This window comes from Myotis daubentonii, chromosome 3, assembly GCF_963259705.1.
Source record: "Myotis daubentonii chromosome 3, mMyoDau2.1, whole genome shotgun sequence".
NCBI classification, from domain to species: domain Eukaryota; kingdom Metazoa; phylum Chordata; class Mammalia; order Chiroptera; family Vespertilionidae; genus Myotis; species Myotis daubentonii.
The window spans coordinates 43,804,419-43,820,231 of NC_081842.1; the positions used below are offsets into that span (position 1 = coordinate 43,804,419).

At 36.4% G+C, this 15,813-nt stretch overlaps 1 protein-coding gene across 7 annotated transcripts in view; it reads left to right on the forward strand.

Annotated features, from left to right (window-relative positions):
* The window catches only part of VPS8 (VPS8 subunit of CORVET complex), a 268,045-nt gene that overhangs the window by 174,505 nt on the left and 77,727 nt on the right, over positions 1-15,813 (forward strand). For all 7 annotated transcript variants that reach the window (XM_059687232.1, XM_059687237.1, XM_059687235.1 and 4 more), the window contains 6 exons: positions 233-380; positions 7,451-7,540; positions 9,445-9,487; positions 9,783-9,886; positions 14,968-15,049; positions 15,385-15,467. In XM_059687232.1, coding sequence (XP_059543215.1) covers positions 233-380; positions 7,451-7,540; positions 9,445-9,487; positions 9,783-9,886; positions 14,968-15,049; positions 15,385-15,467 — 550 coding nt within the window. The remainder of the gene's footprint in view (positions 1-232; positions 381-7,450; positions 7,541-9,444; positions 9,488-9,782; positions 9,887-14,967; positions 15,050-15,384; positions 15,468-15,813) is intronic.

The following is a 15,813-nucleotide window of genomic DNA, read 5'->3' on the forward strand; positions in this document are numbered from 1 at the left end:
TACTGACTATTATTTCCTTAATTACTCAATGTAAAGTGAGCAGTATTGTGATTTATAGCGCTTCTGATATGATATACAGTTCACCCTAATAATCTGAGTAACAGTGAGATTTTTTAATTCATGATATTATCTGACCAAAAGTTAGTCTTGGTTTTAAGATAGCATTCTTTTTACCTGAAGCTTTAATTATAGATGTGATTAATGATGTTACTCTTGTTTTTTATGTTTTTAGGGAAGGTATTCATGTAAATCAGGAGTTGCTGCAGATATCCCCCTGTATTACAGAACAGTTCATTGAGCTGTTGTGTCAGTTCAGCCCAACCCAAGTCATAGAGACATTACAAGTCCTTGAGGGCTACCGCCTAGAAGAAACTATCCAGGTAAGACCAATAATGGAGAGAAAGCCAGAGTACACTTTTTCTAATCATTCACCATTTTACAGTTAAGCAAAGGGAGACTCACATATTAAATTACTTGCCTAAGTTTTTAGCTAGTAAGTGGTAGCATCTGAGATGGAACCCAGATAGTCTGATCCATAGTGCATGCTTTTCATTGCTATGGAATAAACTGCTTTCACATGTTTTCTAATAAAGTCAGAAACAGCACATGTCCATCATTGTTATTAATCAAGCTTCACCGACATTCTAACCAACATGATAAACATATAAAAGTGAATATAGTAAAAGTATTAAAAGGGAAAAACCAAGCTCTTGTTTGCAGCACTTATGGTTACATAGTCCTCTTATGCAATAAGACTTACTAGGCTGAAAGCAACTCAGTAGACTTAGCACAGTCATTGCCTTGATTCATTTCCCTTATTTTCACCTGTTTCCAAATGAAAGTGAAAATGTGTATACATATTCTAATATACTATAAGAGGTTGGCATGTTCCCTGTTTAAAATGTAACCTACCATTATGTTTCCTTTCTTTTATGTCAGTACTCGTGAAATAATAATCTGTATTTCTTGCATCCACCTCCTGAACTGTCCACACACTTAAATTTTTTAAAATTATGAAATATTTCAAAAATGTAGAAATGTACATGAAGAATATCAAATACATATGTACCCACCAAGCCAATTTATAAATGTTAACATTTTGCCACACTGGCATCAGATATTTGTTGTTTTGTTTTAGAAATAAAGCATCTTTTATTTGTCATGTCCCCATCTCTCCCCTGAGGTCACCACCAGCCTGAAGGTGGGAAGTTTATCCAGGTTGTTTATTTTTCATATATACAGGGTGGTGCAAAAGTAGGTCTATAGTTGTTTGCTTGGAAACAAATACAATAATTAAAACATAATAATACAAGAATAAACTGTTTCACATACAACTGTAACCTGACTTTTGCCCAACCCTGTATGTATTTATCTATAAAGTAAAAGATGAAGTTTCATTATTTTTAAAATTTGTATTAATGGTATCATATAGTACATATCCTATTGCAAATTGCTTTTGTTATTAATTTTTTAATCTGTCAATTTTTATACATGTAGATGTAGTTCACTCATTTTAATGGTCATGTGATAGCCTATTGAATGATTATGCCACAATTTATATATTTCCCTAGTAAGGGAATTAATTAGAGGATGTGAGTGTGAGGCAGTCCACGTTTCTGAAATTCAGTGACATGAATTTTAGCTATTACTTTGCCAAATAAATGGAATTTACAGATATCATTTAAAAGAGCATTCAGCTTAATATTAAAAACTCTGGCTACCAAGTCAGGTCTGTTTTCAACTTTTTGCCAGTGTTGTAAAATTGTTTGCAATATCTGCCCATTTGGGGTTGCATGTCATGGTTATGAATAAATCGGGCTTGCCATACTTTGTTACAATCGCCATAGCATCCTGATATTGCTGCTGCATATTTCTGGGACTACCCTCAAAAGATGATGGAAGTATTATCATTTTACCAATCGGCACATTTTCATTTTTAGATCTAGATTTGAGATAATCCATTAAAACCACTATATTTTTCAACTCGCAACTTAAATTGGTTTGCTTTGATGAAACTTATCCGATTGGCTTCCATTTTTGAATATGAATCCACGATAAACTGTTGAGTTAATTTTCCTGCATTTAAAATAGGATTGAACGTGTCCTGCACAGAGAGATGAAATCCATAATACTGCATTTGTGTGACTTGTGTCCTTACATTTTATCTAGTATTATTGTCGATTATACTGTTGTCTCTGAGTCTTAATGCAATATGTTCCCCAGCCTTTTTCAACGTGTGGAGAAAGAATAGGATATGTCATTGCATCTAATGTAGGAAACAGGATATTGATTTGTTCCATTTTAGTGGCATTTGGATTATTGGGATCTGGTTTACAGTGAATGAGCAAGTCCCTTTCAAAAGAAGGTTCTCCATCTTCCTTTCTGAATATGACAGCAACCTCGGTTACACAGGGAGAATTATATCTACCTGGGTCACTGTTACAATCGTATTTAATTGCCATTGTTACTTCTGTGGGAGCAATACCTTTTGCTGCTGCTTCAGATTTGGCTTCCTTTTCTACCTCATGTAGCATATTGTACGATTTTGTTAATTCACTTATTTCATGCATGAGGTTGTTGATGTTGATCATGAGTCTTTCTGAGCAGCCCTGGTTTTCTGGCATTGCTAATCTTTCACTTGTAGCTTCGGCTGTATCCAAAATATAGAGTTGAGCAAACTTCCAAGAAACACCATCCGAAGGATGTAAAGTTCCAGTACGGTGATAAACTTGTCTGTGTATTCTAAAACCGTATGGCCCATATCCTGATGGTGATGCAATATTTGCACCCATGGAAACAAAAGCAAAAGAACTATTTATGGAACGAATATTTTCCATGAAATTTTTACTGTCAGAACCTTCATTTGTCATTAATCTTTTTAAATAAGCCGGATAATCTGGAAAATGTATATCATTTGGACAGACTTTTCCTTTGCTACAACATTGAGTAAATTTCCCATCAGATGGGTTTTCATCAGAGAAATTTAGTGATAGGCGAAATTCACATCTATAGTCATTCCACCACAACTATGTTCGAGAATTGCATCCTCATGTACTCCATTTTTGCTGAGAAGGCAGTTCCTACCAAAATTGGTAGTACTTGTTGATGACTGTTCTCTAGACATATTCTGTCGTTGCTACCACCTTCTTTCAACCTCAAAGGCACGTTGGTCTTTAGACATTTTCTGTCGATGATGCAGGTATTTTTCGGCATCAGAGCAACTTTTTTCCAATAGCTGGTCTTGAGATACATTCTGTCGCAGGTGCCGCCTTCTTTCAAGATCAGACGCACGTTGCTCTTCAGACATTTTCTGTCGATAACGCCAGCATCTTTTGGCTGCAGAGCTACGTTGTATCAACAGTTGTTCTTTAGACATAGTCCCACCTCTCTACTGTCACGGTCTGAGATGCAGGTGAATGAAAGTCCTGGCTGTCAGGCCGCTGAGAGCTGTCGGACCAACGGCTGATTCTGGCTGATTCTGTGGGGGTGGGAATTCCTCCTCCCTGCTGTCAGTTTCCACAGCTGTGGTGAGGAAGCTGGAGTGACAAAGGGAGCCACGCCCTCCAAGCCGCCCTCTCCCTCGCTCTGCTCTATGTCCAGCAGCCTCCTGCTCTGCCAAGTCTTCCAAACCTCCTGCTCTCCGCCCGCTCTCCCGCTCTGCTCTCTGCTGGCAAAGGTCCCAGGAGCCCGCAGGCATGGCTAGGCACAGCCAGCCTCGCCTCCCCGGGCCGGTGAAGGTCCTGGGAGCCCGAGGTCGCTGTTGCCTCCCGGGGCGCTTGACACCTACTTATGCAAATTAACCCTCCATCTTTGTCAGGTTAATTTGCATACTCCTGATTGGCTGGTGGGTGTGGCTTGTGGACATCGTGGAGGGATGGTCAATTTGCATCTTTCTCTTTTATTAGTATAGATTATAGATATTCCATTTATTTCCAGTCTTTTGCCATTATAAACTGTTGTGGCCAAAGGTAAACTGAGGGGGGGGCGGGTTAAAGGATTAAGGAAAAGACAGACAAGAGAATAATAGCTGGGTCTCGGTGGGACGCTGCCTCCTTGATGAGGAGACAATGACAGCGCCCACAAGCCGTGTCTTTATTTTATAGCAGATGCCACGAGGCAAAGTAGGGGCATGATCACGTTGTTTACAGCATTCTCGTGAGTTCCAGCCCTACTCAACTACATGCACCTGAACTCTAGCACAAGGCACGTGGGACCATGTGTTTGGACCATAGGTTCAAGCTTACAACCACAGCCGTTGGCTATGATTGTGCTGGGAGGGCCCTGCCTTCCAGCAGGGACTTGCACATGGCAATGAGAGGACCCTGTCCTTTCATTAGTCCGAGGCTTGAACCTGGCCAAAGCACTGTAGCCGCGCCCCATAATAAACAGTGTTACATTAGCCATCAGGTTTCTCTAAGTAATATACCTGGAAGTGGAATTCTTTGGACAATAGAGTAGTTTAATTCTAGTGATTTTGCCAAGCTGATTTCCTGTTTGTTTCATTCTCATCATCAGTGTTTGATATTTGCTGTTTTTCCACATCCTTGCTAATTCCTAGTATTTTTAGACTTCTTAATTTTTGCCAGTGGGATGGGGATCACTGATTACTAATGACATTGAATATCTTTCCATATGTTTAATGACCCGTTAGATTTTCTTTTCTCTGAATTATCTATTCCTATCGTTTTTCCAGCTGTTTGCCCTTCTCTTACTGGTTTATAGAAATTATTTTTAATTTCTAGATCTCTAATCTTGTGCTGATTTTATATGTTGATATCTTCTTTCAGTCTCTAGGGCATATCTTTCAACTTGGTTTTTAGTGACTTTTTAAATTCTCACTCAGGGATATGTTTGTTTTTTAAAAATTGAATTTAGAGAGAAAGGAAGGGGGCGGGGAGAGGGAAACATTGATGTGAGAGAGAAACATTGATGGGTTTCCTCCTGCACATGTCCTGCAGGGACCAAACCTGCAATCTAGGTATGTACCCTGGCTGGGAGTCGAACCCACAACCTTTTGGTGTATGGGTTGCTGCTCCAACCAACTGAGCCACCCAGCCATGGCTTAGTGACTTCCTTTTAATTTATCAGTCTTTTCCTTTAACTTTTAATTTTTGGGGTATCAGTCTTTTCCTTTTGACTTTGATGGCATAAAAGCTGTCCTCTTTTATGAGTTTTATAGGTTAGCTTTTTACATTTAGGCTTTTAATCCATCTGGAATTTATTTTTGTATACAGATCAAGAGAGGGATTTTTTTTTTTTCATGTGGATGGCTAATGGTCCATGTGGCATTTTATTGTGCTTTCCTCACTGATTTATGATGCCATACTGTCATACACCAACTTCCAAGTGTACATGGATCTGTTTGTGGATTCTGTTCTGTTCCTTTGATTATTTGTGTTTTCCTATACTCATACCACATATTCTATTAATATAGGTTTAAAATAAGGCTCCTTATTTGAAAGAAGAGTCTTCCCTTCTCATTCTTTTTCTTTAAAACTCTTTGGCTACTCTTGACCTCCTACTATTCTACATCAATTTAAGAATCAGATTGTCAGGTTCCTTTAAAAAACATTCTTCTGGAATGTTGATGAAAAGAGTACATTGAATTTATAGATTAATTTGGGGAAGATTGACATCTTATAGTATTGTCTTCACATTCAGAAACATGGTTATCTTTTTAAAATGCCCTTTATGCTCTTTGGCAAGATTGTATTACTTTATATAATATTTTGCATAAGGTTTTGCACATATTTTCTTAAATTTATCCTTAGGTACTTATAATTTTGTTACCATTTTGAAAGGAAGTTTTTGAAATGACATTTCTTATTGAGATTGCTGCCTTATGTTAATTTTTGTATAGTTTTGTATCTGGCAACCAGGCTAAATTCTTTTTTATTCAATAGTTTTTAGATTTTTTATGAGAATAATATTTTCTAGGTATAATGGTAGTTGTTTTTATCTTCCCAACCTTATAGTTTTTTCTTTCTCTTATTAGATGTCTAGGAGCTCTAGGATATTTTGAACAGAAGCAGTGATAGTATGCATTCTTGCCTTGTTCCTGATTTAAAAGGGAATGTGCCTAATATTGTACATTAATTATGGTATTTATTGTCAGACTAGAGGCCTGGTGCATGAAATTCGTACACGGGGGGAGAGGGGTGTCCCCTCAGCCCAGCCTGCACCCTCTTCAATCTGGGACCCCTTGGTGGATGTCTGACTGCCGGTTTAGGCCTGATCCCAGTAATCGGGCCTAAACCGGCTGTCAGATATCCCTCTCACAATCCTGGACTGCTGGCTCCTAATCGCTCACCTGCTTGCCTACCTGGTCTCCCCTAACTGCCCCCCCCCCCCCCGCTGGCCTGGTCACCTCTTATTGCCCCACCTGCCGGCCTGGTCACCCCCAACTGTCCCCCTCTGCCAGCCTGGTCACCCCTAACGGACCCCCTCCTGCCGACCTGGTAACCCCCAACTGCCCCCCTCTGCCAGCCTGGTCAACCCTAACTGCTCCCCTCTGTCGGCTGGTCGTCCCTCATGTCCCCCCTGCCGGCCTGGTCGCCCCATGCAGCCTGTTGTTCAGTCATTTCGTCGTCCCTCACTAACCCCCCTGCCAGCCTGGTCATAGGTAGCCATCTTGTGAGGGTGTGATGGTTAATTTGCATATTACCTCTTTATTATATAGGATTATTATATAGGATTGTAATAGATAATTTTTATTAAGTTAATGAAGTTCCCTTCCGAGTATGGGTAAGAGTGTTTTATATTATTTTGTTTTTGTCAAGAATGGGTACTACATTTTATCAAATGGTTTTTCTGCATTTATTGAGATGATCACATTTTTCTCCTTTTATCTGTTAACCTATTAATATGTTATTTGTGCCTTTTTTATCCTAAGAAAGATTTATTCCACTTTATAAATCTTTTCAAAGAATAATTTTGGATTTGTTAAATCTCTTTATTGTTTCTTTCTATGGCATTATTTTCTTTTGTTTAAGTTTAATTGGTATTTCTTTTTTTACTTATTAGACACTCTTAGTTTTTTAATTTTTATTTAGAGCCCACAAATTGGTACATAGTGTTTTCATTGTCATTTTGTTATAAATATTTTGTGTATAATTATACTTATCAATTTCTGGTTTATATTATTACTACTTATGTAATAATACAATATGTGTTGCCTTTCCTCCAATGTATATTCCTCATCCATGTGCATAACAAATTTTTAAATAAATAAGTGGGGGGAAATGAATGCACTTGGTCTAGTCAGAATAAAAAATTGGGCACTATAAGACCAAAAGTCAAGTATTTGCATATTATACTGTAAAGTAGCATACTACCAAGATATGGATTCATTAATTAGTATCATGTTGGGGTTGTTTCATTTTTAATAGGACCTTCTCACTTCACAAGCAAGATTCGTGAACACAAATCTTTATCTTTTCTTCTTTCCTAGATTACCCAGAAGTATCAACTTCATGAAGTCACTGCCTATCTATTAGAAAAGAAAGGAGATGTTCATGGTGCCTTTTCAATAATGCTTAAGGTAGCATTTTACTATATTTGCTTTGTCATGTTTCAGTGTGTCTCTCTATTCATTGCATTAGTCTATCTCTTTTTTGAAATATAATTGACTATATTTTGAAATATAATTTGAAACATAATATTGCATAAATTTTCATCAATCCATTTTAATTTATTATGTTTCAAAGTCAGTTGCAGGCAATAGTACATTTTACCTCAATATTTTTATCATGCCTGTCACTGACTAGAGTTCAGTATTTCTGTGTGGTACTTTTTAAAGGTAAAATTTACATACAACAAAATACAGAAGTCTTAAAAGTACATTTGATGAGTTTGACAAATGCACACACCTGTCTAATCCTAGTCCCTAACAAGGTGGAGAATATTACCAGAAATTTCCCTCATGCTTCTTCACTCAGTTTCCATTCCCATTCCCCCAGAAATAACCACTCTTCTAATTTTTTTTTTACCACCATGGGTTAGTTTTACCTTTTTTATTCATTCATATTAATGGAATCATTTAATAGGTTTTCTTATATAATCCCTCTTGCTTCAGCATAATGTGTTTGAGATTTGTCTCTGTTATTGGATGTATCAGTAGTTTGTCCCATTGACTGTGAGTAATATAATTGTATGAATAGACCACAGTTTATCCATTCTTCTATTGATTGACACTTGGGCTAGTTCTAGTTTTTGGCTATTATAAATAAAGCTTCTATAATCACTTTTGTACATAAATGTTTTCATTTCCCTGGAATCATTACCAAGGAGTGAATTGCTGGGTCACTGGATACGTATAGGTTTAGTTTTGTAAGACATTATCAGACCTCTTTCCATTTTACGTCCTACCAAATGTGCTTTGGTTGCTTCACATTTTTACCAACAGTTTGGTGTTCTATCAAATTTTGAAAAAAAAAGTTTTTTCATTCTTTTAATTGTAACATATACATAACATGAAATTTACCATTTCAATGGCATTATGTATATTTACATTGCTGTGCAGCCATCACTACCGTCCATCTCCAGAATATTTTTAAATTCTCACAAACCCATTAGACAATTACTCTCCATTCCTCCCTACCCCCCTGCCCCTGGAAACCACCATTCTACTTTTAAGCTATATGACTTTAATTACTTGAGATACTGCATATAAGTGGAATAACACAGCATTTGTCTTATTGGGTCTAGCTTATTACACTTAGCATAGTGTCTTCAGGCATATTACACTTAGCATAGTGTCTTCAGGCATATTACACTTAGCATAGTGTCTTCAGGGATATTATACTTAGCATAGTGTCTTGAGGGCCAGGGCCTAAGCCATGTGTGGCAGTGGTGGTGGAGAGAGAAGAGGACATGAATTTGAGAACTTACTGGTCATTTAAATACAGCACAAAGTGAATGAGAGGGAGTGGTTAATGATGATCCTATGATTTTTAGCTTAAAATTAACCTATAAGGGACCTCAAGAACAGGAGCAAATTTTTGGTAGAAGGCTATATTAAAGTCAGCTTCGGTGTATATTCAGAAGCCTTTGCAATATCAGTATCTGAGGATCTAGAATTCAGTAGAGCAGTGGACACTATAACTGCATATTTAGGATATCTCACATTCAAGGCTGTGCCCCATGCTATGGAGTTAGACTTGTCATGTCCTTTCTTATCTCAAAGCATGGATACATTCTGATCCTCATTACTGTGCCTCAGAGATGTCAATGATGACTATGTAGGTAGCACAACAGAAGCATAAGTGGAGCAAACTAAGTGACACTTGATATACTGCTAGCTATGCATTCTATATACACCAGAATTCTCTTTGGAATGACAGGGACCATTCCTAATAACTTGGTTGTTTCTTGTTTTTTTTTAAAAAATGTGTCAGTTTAATTATTTGGTGGATTAGAAATTAAAGTGTTCCTTTTACCTCCTAGAGACTACAAAGCAAACTTCAAGAAATAACACATCAAGGTGAAAGTAAGTTCTTGAGTGTAATTTATAATTTCTTTATTTACCCCATGGTTTTAAAAATGTTTCCTAATAAACTGCATTTATTAAGTAATAAATTTATTAAGTAAATTATCCTGCATAAATGCTGTTTATCAATTTTAACATTGGTCCCAATTTTATTTTGTTTTTAAGGGATCATAATAGGAAAGCAAATAAACCATGTGGCTTTGTGATGCTAATTGTCAGTGGAGTTCAGTGTACAGAGATTTTGAGATTATCATTAATATATTCTTAAGTATGTTAACAATTTTTCTGAATCTAGCTACCAGAGAGGATCCCTCATTGAAGGATGTGGAAGAGACCACGGTAGAGACAATTGCCCTTTGCCAGAGAAATTCACATAATTTGAACCAGCAGCAAAGAGAGGTAGGAGAATGATTACTTAGGCATTTAAAAGTTTGTTCTGGCCTGGAACTAGGAATTAATCCTATTTCTATTGCCCTTTCAGCTACCTGAGTTGAATTCAACTGATTTTAATCACTGTTTAGTGCTCCCAGGAGTATGGACTCCCAAAGTTGTTATGAGGACAGGCACTCCTGTCCTTTGTTCTATCAAAAGGCTCTATATTCTTACATTTGGCTGTGTTGCAGAACTTAACTGTGTGAATACTAGATGTCCTTTTCTTTTTGGACTGAGATTTTGTGTATCCCGTGTAGTGGTATTGTGGATATGTCATCATTTATCATCTCTTCCATTCCCCATGGAAGAAAGTGAGCATGAAGAACTGGAAGAAAACCCTCAGGGATACAGAGAAAGCTGGAAAAGGTCAAAGAAGGTTATGACACAGTAGTTCTCAACTTTGGCTGCACCATAGAGTCACCTAGGGAGCTTTGAAAAATCCCAGCACTCAGATTGCACCCAGGTCAATTAAATTAATGTCCCTGTGGCTGTGACCCAGTCATCAGTATGTTGTAAACTTCCCCCATGATTCCACTGTGCAACCCAGGGTGGAAGCACAGCTGTACCAGATTCCAGAGTGCAAAGGGGAGAACACAGAACTGAAGGAGGAAGAGTGGAGCACTTGTGCAGGTGGGAGTTACAGCAGGGAAGCAGAAACTAAGGAGATGAGATGTGACTTGACAGCAAAATTCTGCAGTAGTTTTAAGAAGTAAAGTCGACAACATGGTATGGCATAACTCCTCTGGTGCCTGCCCTTCCAGGCTGTGGTCTATGGCTTAACACCACCTGGCTTTTTCCCACTGCCTGGTGGTCTGAAATGGGAAGCAGGTAAATGTTTCATATATAGTTAGCCACGTGTGTTACAATGGAAATAATAAACTTGATGTTTTCTTATGAGATGGGTAAATTTCTCCTTTACATTTTTTAAAATATATTTTTATTAATTTCAAAGAGGAAGGGAGAGGGAGAGAGAGATACAAACATCAGTGGTGAGAGAGAATCATTGATCAGCTGCCTCCTACACACACACACCCCCGCTGGGGTTCCAGCCCAAAACCCAGGCATGTGCCCTGACTGGAAATGGAACAAGCACATTTACATAATATAGGTGCTTTTTTGTTTATTAAAAAACTTTTTTGTGTGAAAGATATATATCCATCATTTTTTAAAATCCTGCAATACAGAAAGTTATGCAGAAGGATGTTTTAAAAAATTACCTGTGTCTGTCCTATCACCCATCATTATTATCATTTGGTGACTATCACTCTAGATATTTTTTATCTGTCTAGGTTAACATAATTTTAGAAAAATTGGATCAAATAATGCTTGCTTTTAAAATAAATGTAAAATTCAGTCTCATTAGGAAGCATATGTAAAACTGAGGAATTGGTGAATTTCAAATATTTCTTCACCATACTACCTCTTAATAAATCTCACTGAAGTTTAAAAAATCTGAATTGTAATAGATTGGAATTATTATGTTTATAATTACATTTCAGTTTTTATAATATCTATGATTCCAAGCCAGTAAGGAAATTTGCATGAATTCATACTTCCTCTAACCTCTCTTGTCCAACCATCTTAATTTTAACTAGTTATGTTATTTTACCTTATTAAGGTTAATAATACACTCTTTTCTGAATCCATAATTCTCATGGTTATTTAATCTTTATTCAAATGGATAACAGGGTTTACACCAGTCCTTTTGCCATGATTTTTCCATCCCCAGTTTTTATTTTCATTTATCTTATAGTTAGCCGGCTGTATTTTGGTGATATTTTGATAGAAAAACACAAAAGGGTAAAATTGTTAAATCTATGTTTATACATATTTGATACAAGCCTTTTTAAAATTTCAGTCCTTCCATCTCCTCTTTAATATCTATTTGATACTCTTTTTATGGAAGTTTTAAGGGAAATGACAATTATGTTTTATAAATAGAGCTGTTCAGGTTCACATCACCTGAAATATGTCCAGATTCACATATATTAAAGGTAGAATTAGATATAAAATCCATGCTTCCAGAACAGTAGGGATTATTTTGACTATATTTGAACTCTGTGTCTCTTAAAGACAGGAACAAGGCTTCCTTTAATATGACAAAAGGGAAATTTATTTATTTATTTATTTAGATTAAAAAATGTGATGGAATTTGTTAAAGATATTAGATGTTAGATTTTTTTCTATTCTTTGAAATTTTCACTTTTCTAGGATTATAATTGTACCATTTTCTGGCTGCATGTAAGAGAAGTCTGTCTATAAGAGAAGTCTGTCTGACTCTCCCTCTCTTAGACACACACACACACACACACACACACACACACACACCTCACACCACTCTCTACCACCACCCCAACCCCCCAAAACTGGTTTCTGCTTCATTTCTGAACAACTTTCATAACAGAATGTTTGCTTTTATGTAAATAGTATTTTTGTGAAAATGCTAGACTGCTTTTATATAATACCAAACTTTAAGTTTGGGGGATTTTTAATAATTGTTTTGCCTTGTTTCTCTTTGTTTTAATTTGTTTTGTTTTGTTTTGGAGAGTATGAGAACAAGAGCTTTTGCTGCAGACCCTAAACTAATTAGAAAAGTTGAAGTATCCAAAAGCTTGATTGTGAACTGTCTATAATACCTCTTTCTAAAAGTTTCTTCAGAAAATTAAATATTATGGAGTATTTTCTTAAGTTTGACAGTCATTTCCCAAGTAGAATGTCTACCTGTCCTATCTTTGTATGTCTGGCTATTTAATGTATGCTGCTATATCAGTGTCTGCTGATTAGATATAACAAAGAACATGGCTTGCTTTGCATATAATCCCTGAAAAGAAAGCTATTTACTATATAATAAGGGAAAGTAATTCCAGTTTAGTTGTGTTGCCCTCAGGGTTTAGGATTGTCACTTTCATGGATTGTTATTTTAGCCTGTAGGTTTTCATTTTTCCAAGTTAAAAAAAATTAAGAAACAATATTAAAGAGCAAGAGAGGTAAAATATTGAAAAGGTATTTACCATATGTTTAGGGTTAATGTGGAGATTTAATTGAAGAAGAATAACTCTTTTATTTAGGTTGTGAACATATCCATGGCTATTATCTCTACATCCATGCTTTCCTGGGGTGTGCCATTTATAAATCAAGAATAAAATAACCTTTAAAAAGTAATTCTTCTAACTTGTTTGGATTCAATAAGGAAATTTATAAATAAAATTTCTAAATATAATATAAAAAAAACAAAAAGTAAAAATTAGGTATGCCACATACAATTAAATTAAAAGACCATAACATACACATAAATGATGTGATTATAAAAAACAAGTTAAAATAGGCAACTAAAAGGTGAGCTAAGTAAATTTAGTAATAAATGAACAAACAAAATAAACTCATAGATACAGACAACTGATTGGAGGTTACCAAAGGGAGCAAAATGGGTAAATGGGGTGAAATATACGGTGACAGATGGAAACTAGACTTTCGGTGGTAAGCACACAATAGAGTATACAGATATTGAATTATAGTGTTGTACACCTGTCATTTATATAATGTTATTAACAAATGGTACCTCAATTTTAAAAAAATAAAGGACAAACAATAAAATACAAGATTAAAGGTCATAAGTACTAGATAAAATAAAATAAAGAATTGCTGGTATATAACATGGCTCAAACCAGTATCTTAAGAATTTGAAGAAATATATAAAAAGTCAGCAGTATAAAAAACGCTGGCCTTAGAAAACCTCAAATGGGGGCAGATAAGGGCTTCCTAGTAAACCTCCTTAGTGGGAGGTCACCCAGTAGGAAAGTCACTGGGCCCTGAGCCTGTCCCTTAGCAGGCTCCCATATCTCCATTGACATGTGAGCTCCACAGTGTCAGATGGGTGAGAACATGCCCTCTTCTGTAGATAACCATTCTTGTCCTGCTCTGCCACCTGGATGTTTACAGGAATATATTTCCCCTAGAGACTGGGTCAAGGCCTTTGTAAATCATTATCCATCTAGAAAACATGTTTGAAATTTTAAAATGTATTAATTTGATTTCTGATGATAAAGATATTTCTTAAGGAATAGCACATAATTTGGAGTCATACTACCAATGTTTTGGCAGTGTGATCTTTGGCAAGTTAAGTTTTCTAAGCTTCATTTTCTTATCTCAAGTGAAGACAGTGCTCACTGTGTAAGGTTATTATGAGATTGAAATGGGAAAATGTATGTCAAGCATTTAATACAGTGTCAACATGTATTAGGAATAAATAAATGATAGATCTATTAACTTATCTCATGATGTGGTTGAAAATGTTAATTGAAATAATGTTAACTTCCACTTATTGGTCTGTAATGACTAAGGAAATACAAAATAATACTTTACATAAGAAAAACCTTTGGATAATCTTTATTCATTTATGTTGCTTGACATAGCTGAAGAGGAATTGGGCAAGGGTAGCTGCGGGTGTTCTCTGTTCTTTTCTGCAGTACAGAGGGTTATTTAGACTTTGTTAGTGATGCAGCTATGCCAGAGTATATAATAACCTAGCAGGAGGCCCTGGTTCCTTTAAACCTACTCTCTCCTGAGACACCAAAGATTGCAGTTCTGAGGTCTAACCTTGCTTAACTTCAGCTTCCTTGTTTTTCCAGGATGCATGATAAATGTATCTGTTTTAGCTATGGTCCCTGATTTTTATTGTCTTATCTTTTCCCATGCAAGTGTCCCATCTCTTCTTTTTCTAATTTTTACCAACAAATATATGTGAGAAGTACATTTCAGCCTGTGAAACACTATGCTGATGTTACTTATTCGTAAAAATAACAGCACTTTTGCCCTGGCTGGTGTGGCTCCATTGGTTGGGCATCATCCAGTGCACCTAAAGGTTCCCGGTTCTATTCCCAGTCAGGGCACATGCCCGGGTTGCCAGCTCAATCCCTGGTAGGGTGTGCGCAGGAGGCAATATTTCTCTCTCTCCCTCTCCCTTCCTCTCTCTCTCAAAATTAATTAAAAATATATTTTTAAAAAATAGCAGCACTTTTGTTTTCCTTTGGTTTGCTCTGACATTGTAGGCACTCTGGTTTCCCTTATTGGAGGCAATGATGGCCCCTCAGAAGCTGACCAGTTCAGCCACACCTCATCTACACTCTGAAGGTAAGTTCATCAGAGCCATCTATACTACCACCCAACTTTTATCTGCTAAAAACTAACATTGTGATACTTTTCCCCAGTATTCTTATTATATATCTTAATGAAATGATATTGTAGTGTTGATTTCATCTTTCAGATTCATTGCTTTCCATGGCACCAGTTAGGTCATTTGTCTTGAGTAATAGTAGCTTTGCAGTAATTAAACTTTAAAGTATCAAACTGGCCTTGGTTAGCTAAGTTTCCAGGAGGCTATATAAATCTATTTTCCACTGATTTGTAGGAAAAACCAAAAACTCTTACTCTAAATTAACTTTAATATCAACATTTTATTACAACAGCTCTGAAATCTTTGACCATGCAAGTTCTAAACAGTATGGCAGCATTTATTGCACTTCCATCAATCTTGCAAAGAATCTTACAGGTGAGTTAAAAGTGGGGGAAATTCACTGTTGATCAAGTTCAACTAATATTTAGTTATATGTAAATGATAGCAACTGAGCTAATGTTTAAATATGTCTCAAGCATATTGCAGCTAATTTTTGGCATGAGATAAATATCTGATTTATGACTCTCATCTTGACTCTTCCTAGCACTCCAGTGGTATAGGTTTGTCTGGCACACACTTGTGAGCTTCAGTTAAGGCATGCAGCCTTCAGATGTTCAGTTACCTTGGCATTCAGATACACAAGCTTCCTGTTAGTGTGCTAAAACTAGGAGAGAATTACCATTATTTCCATCTGCTTATACTTTTTAGAGACAAAATAAAA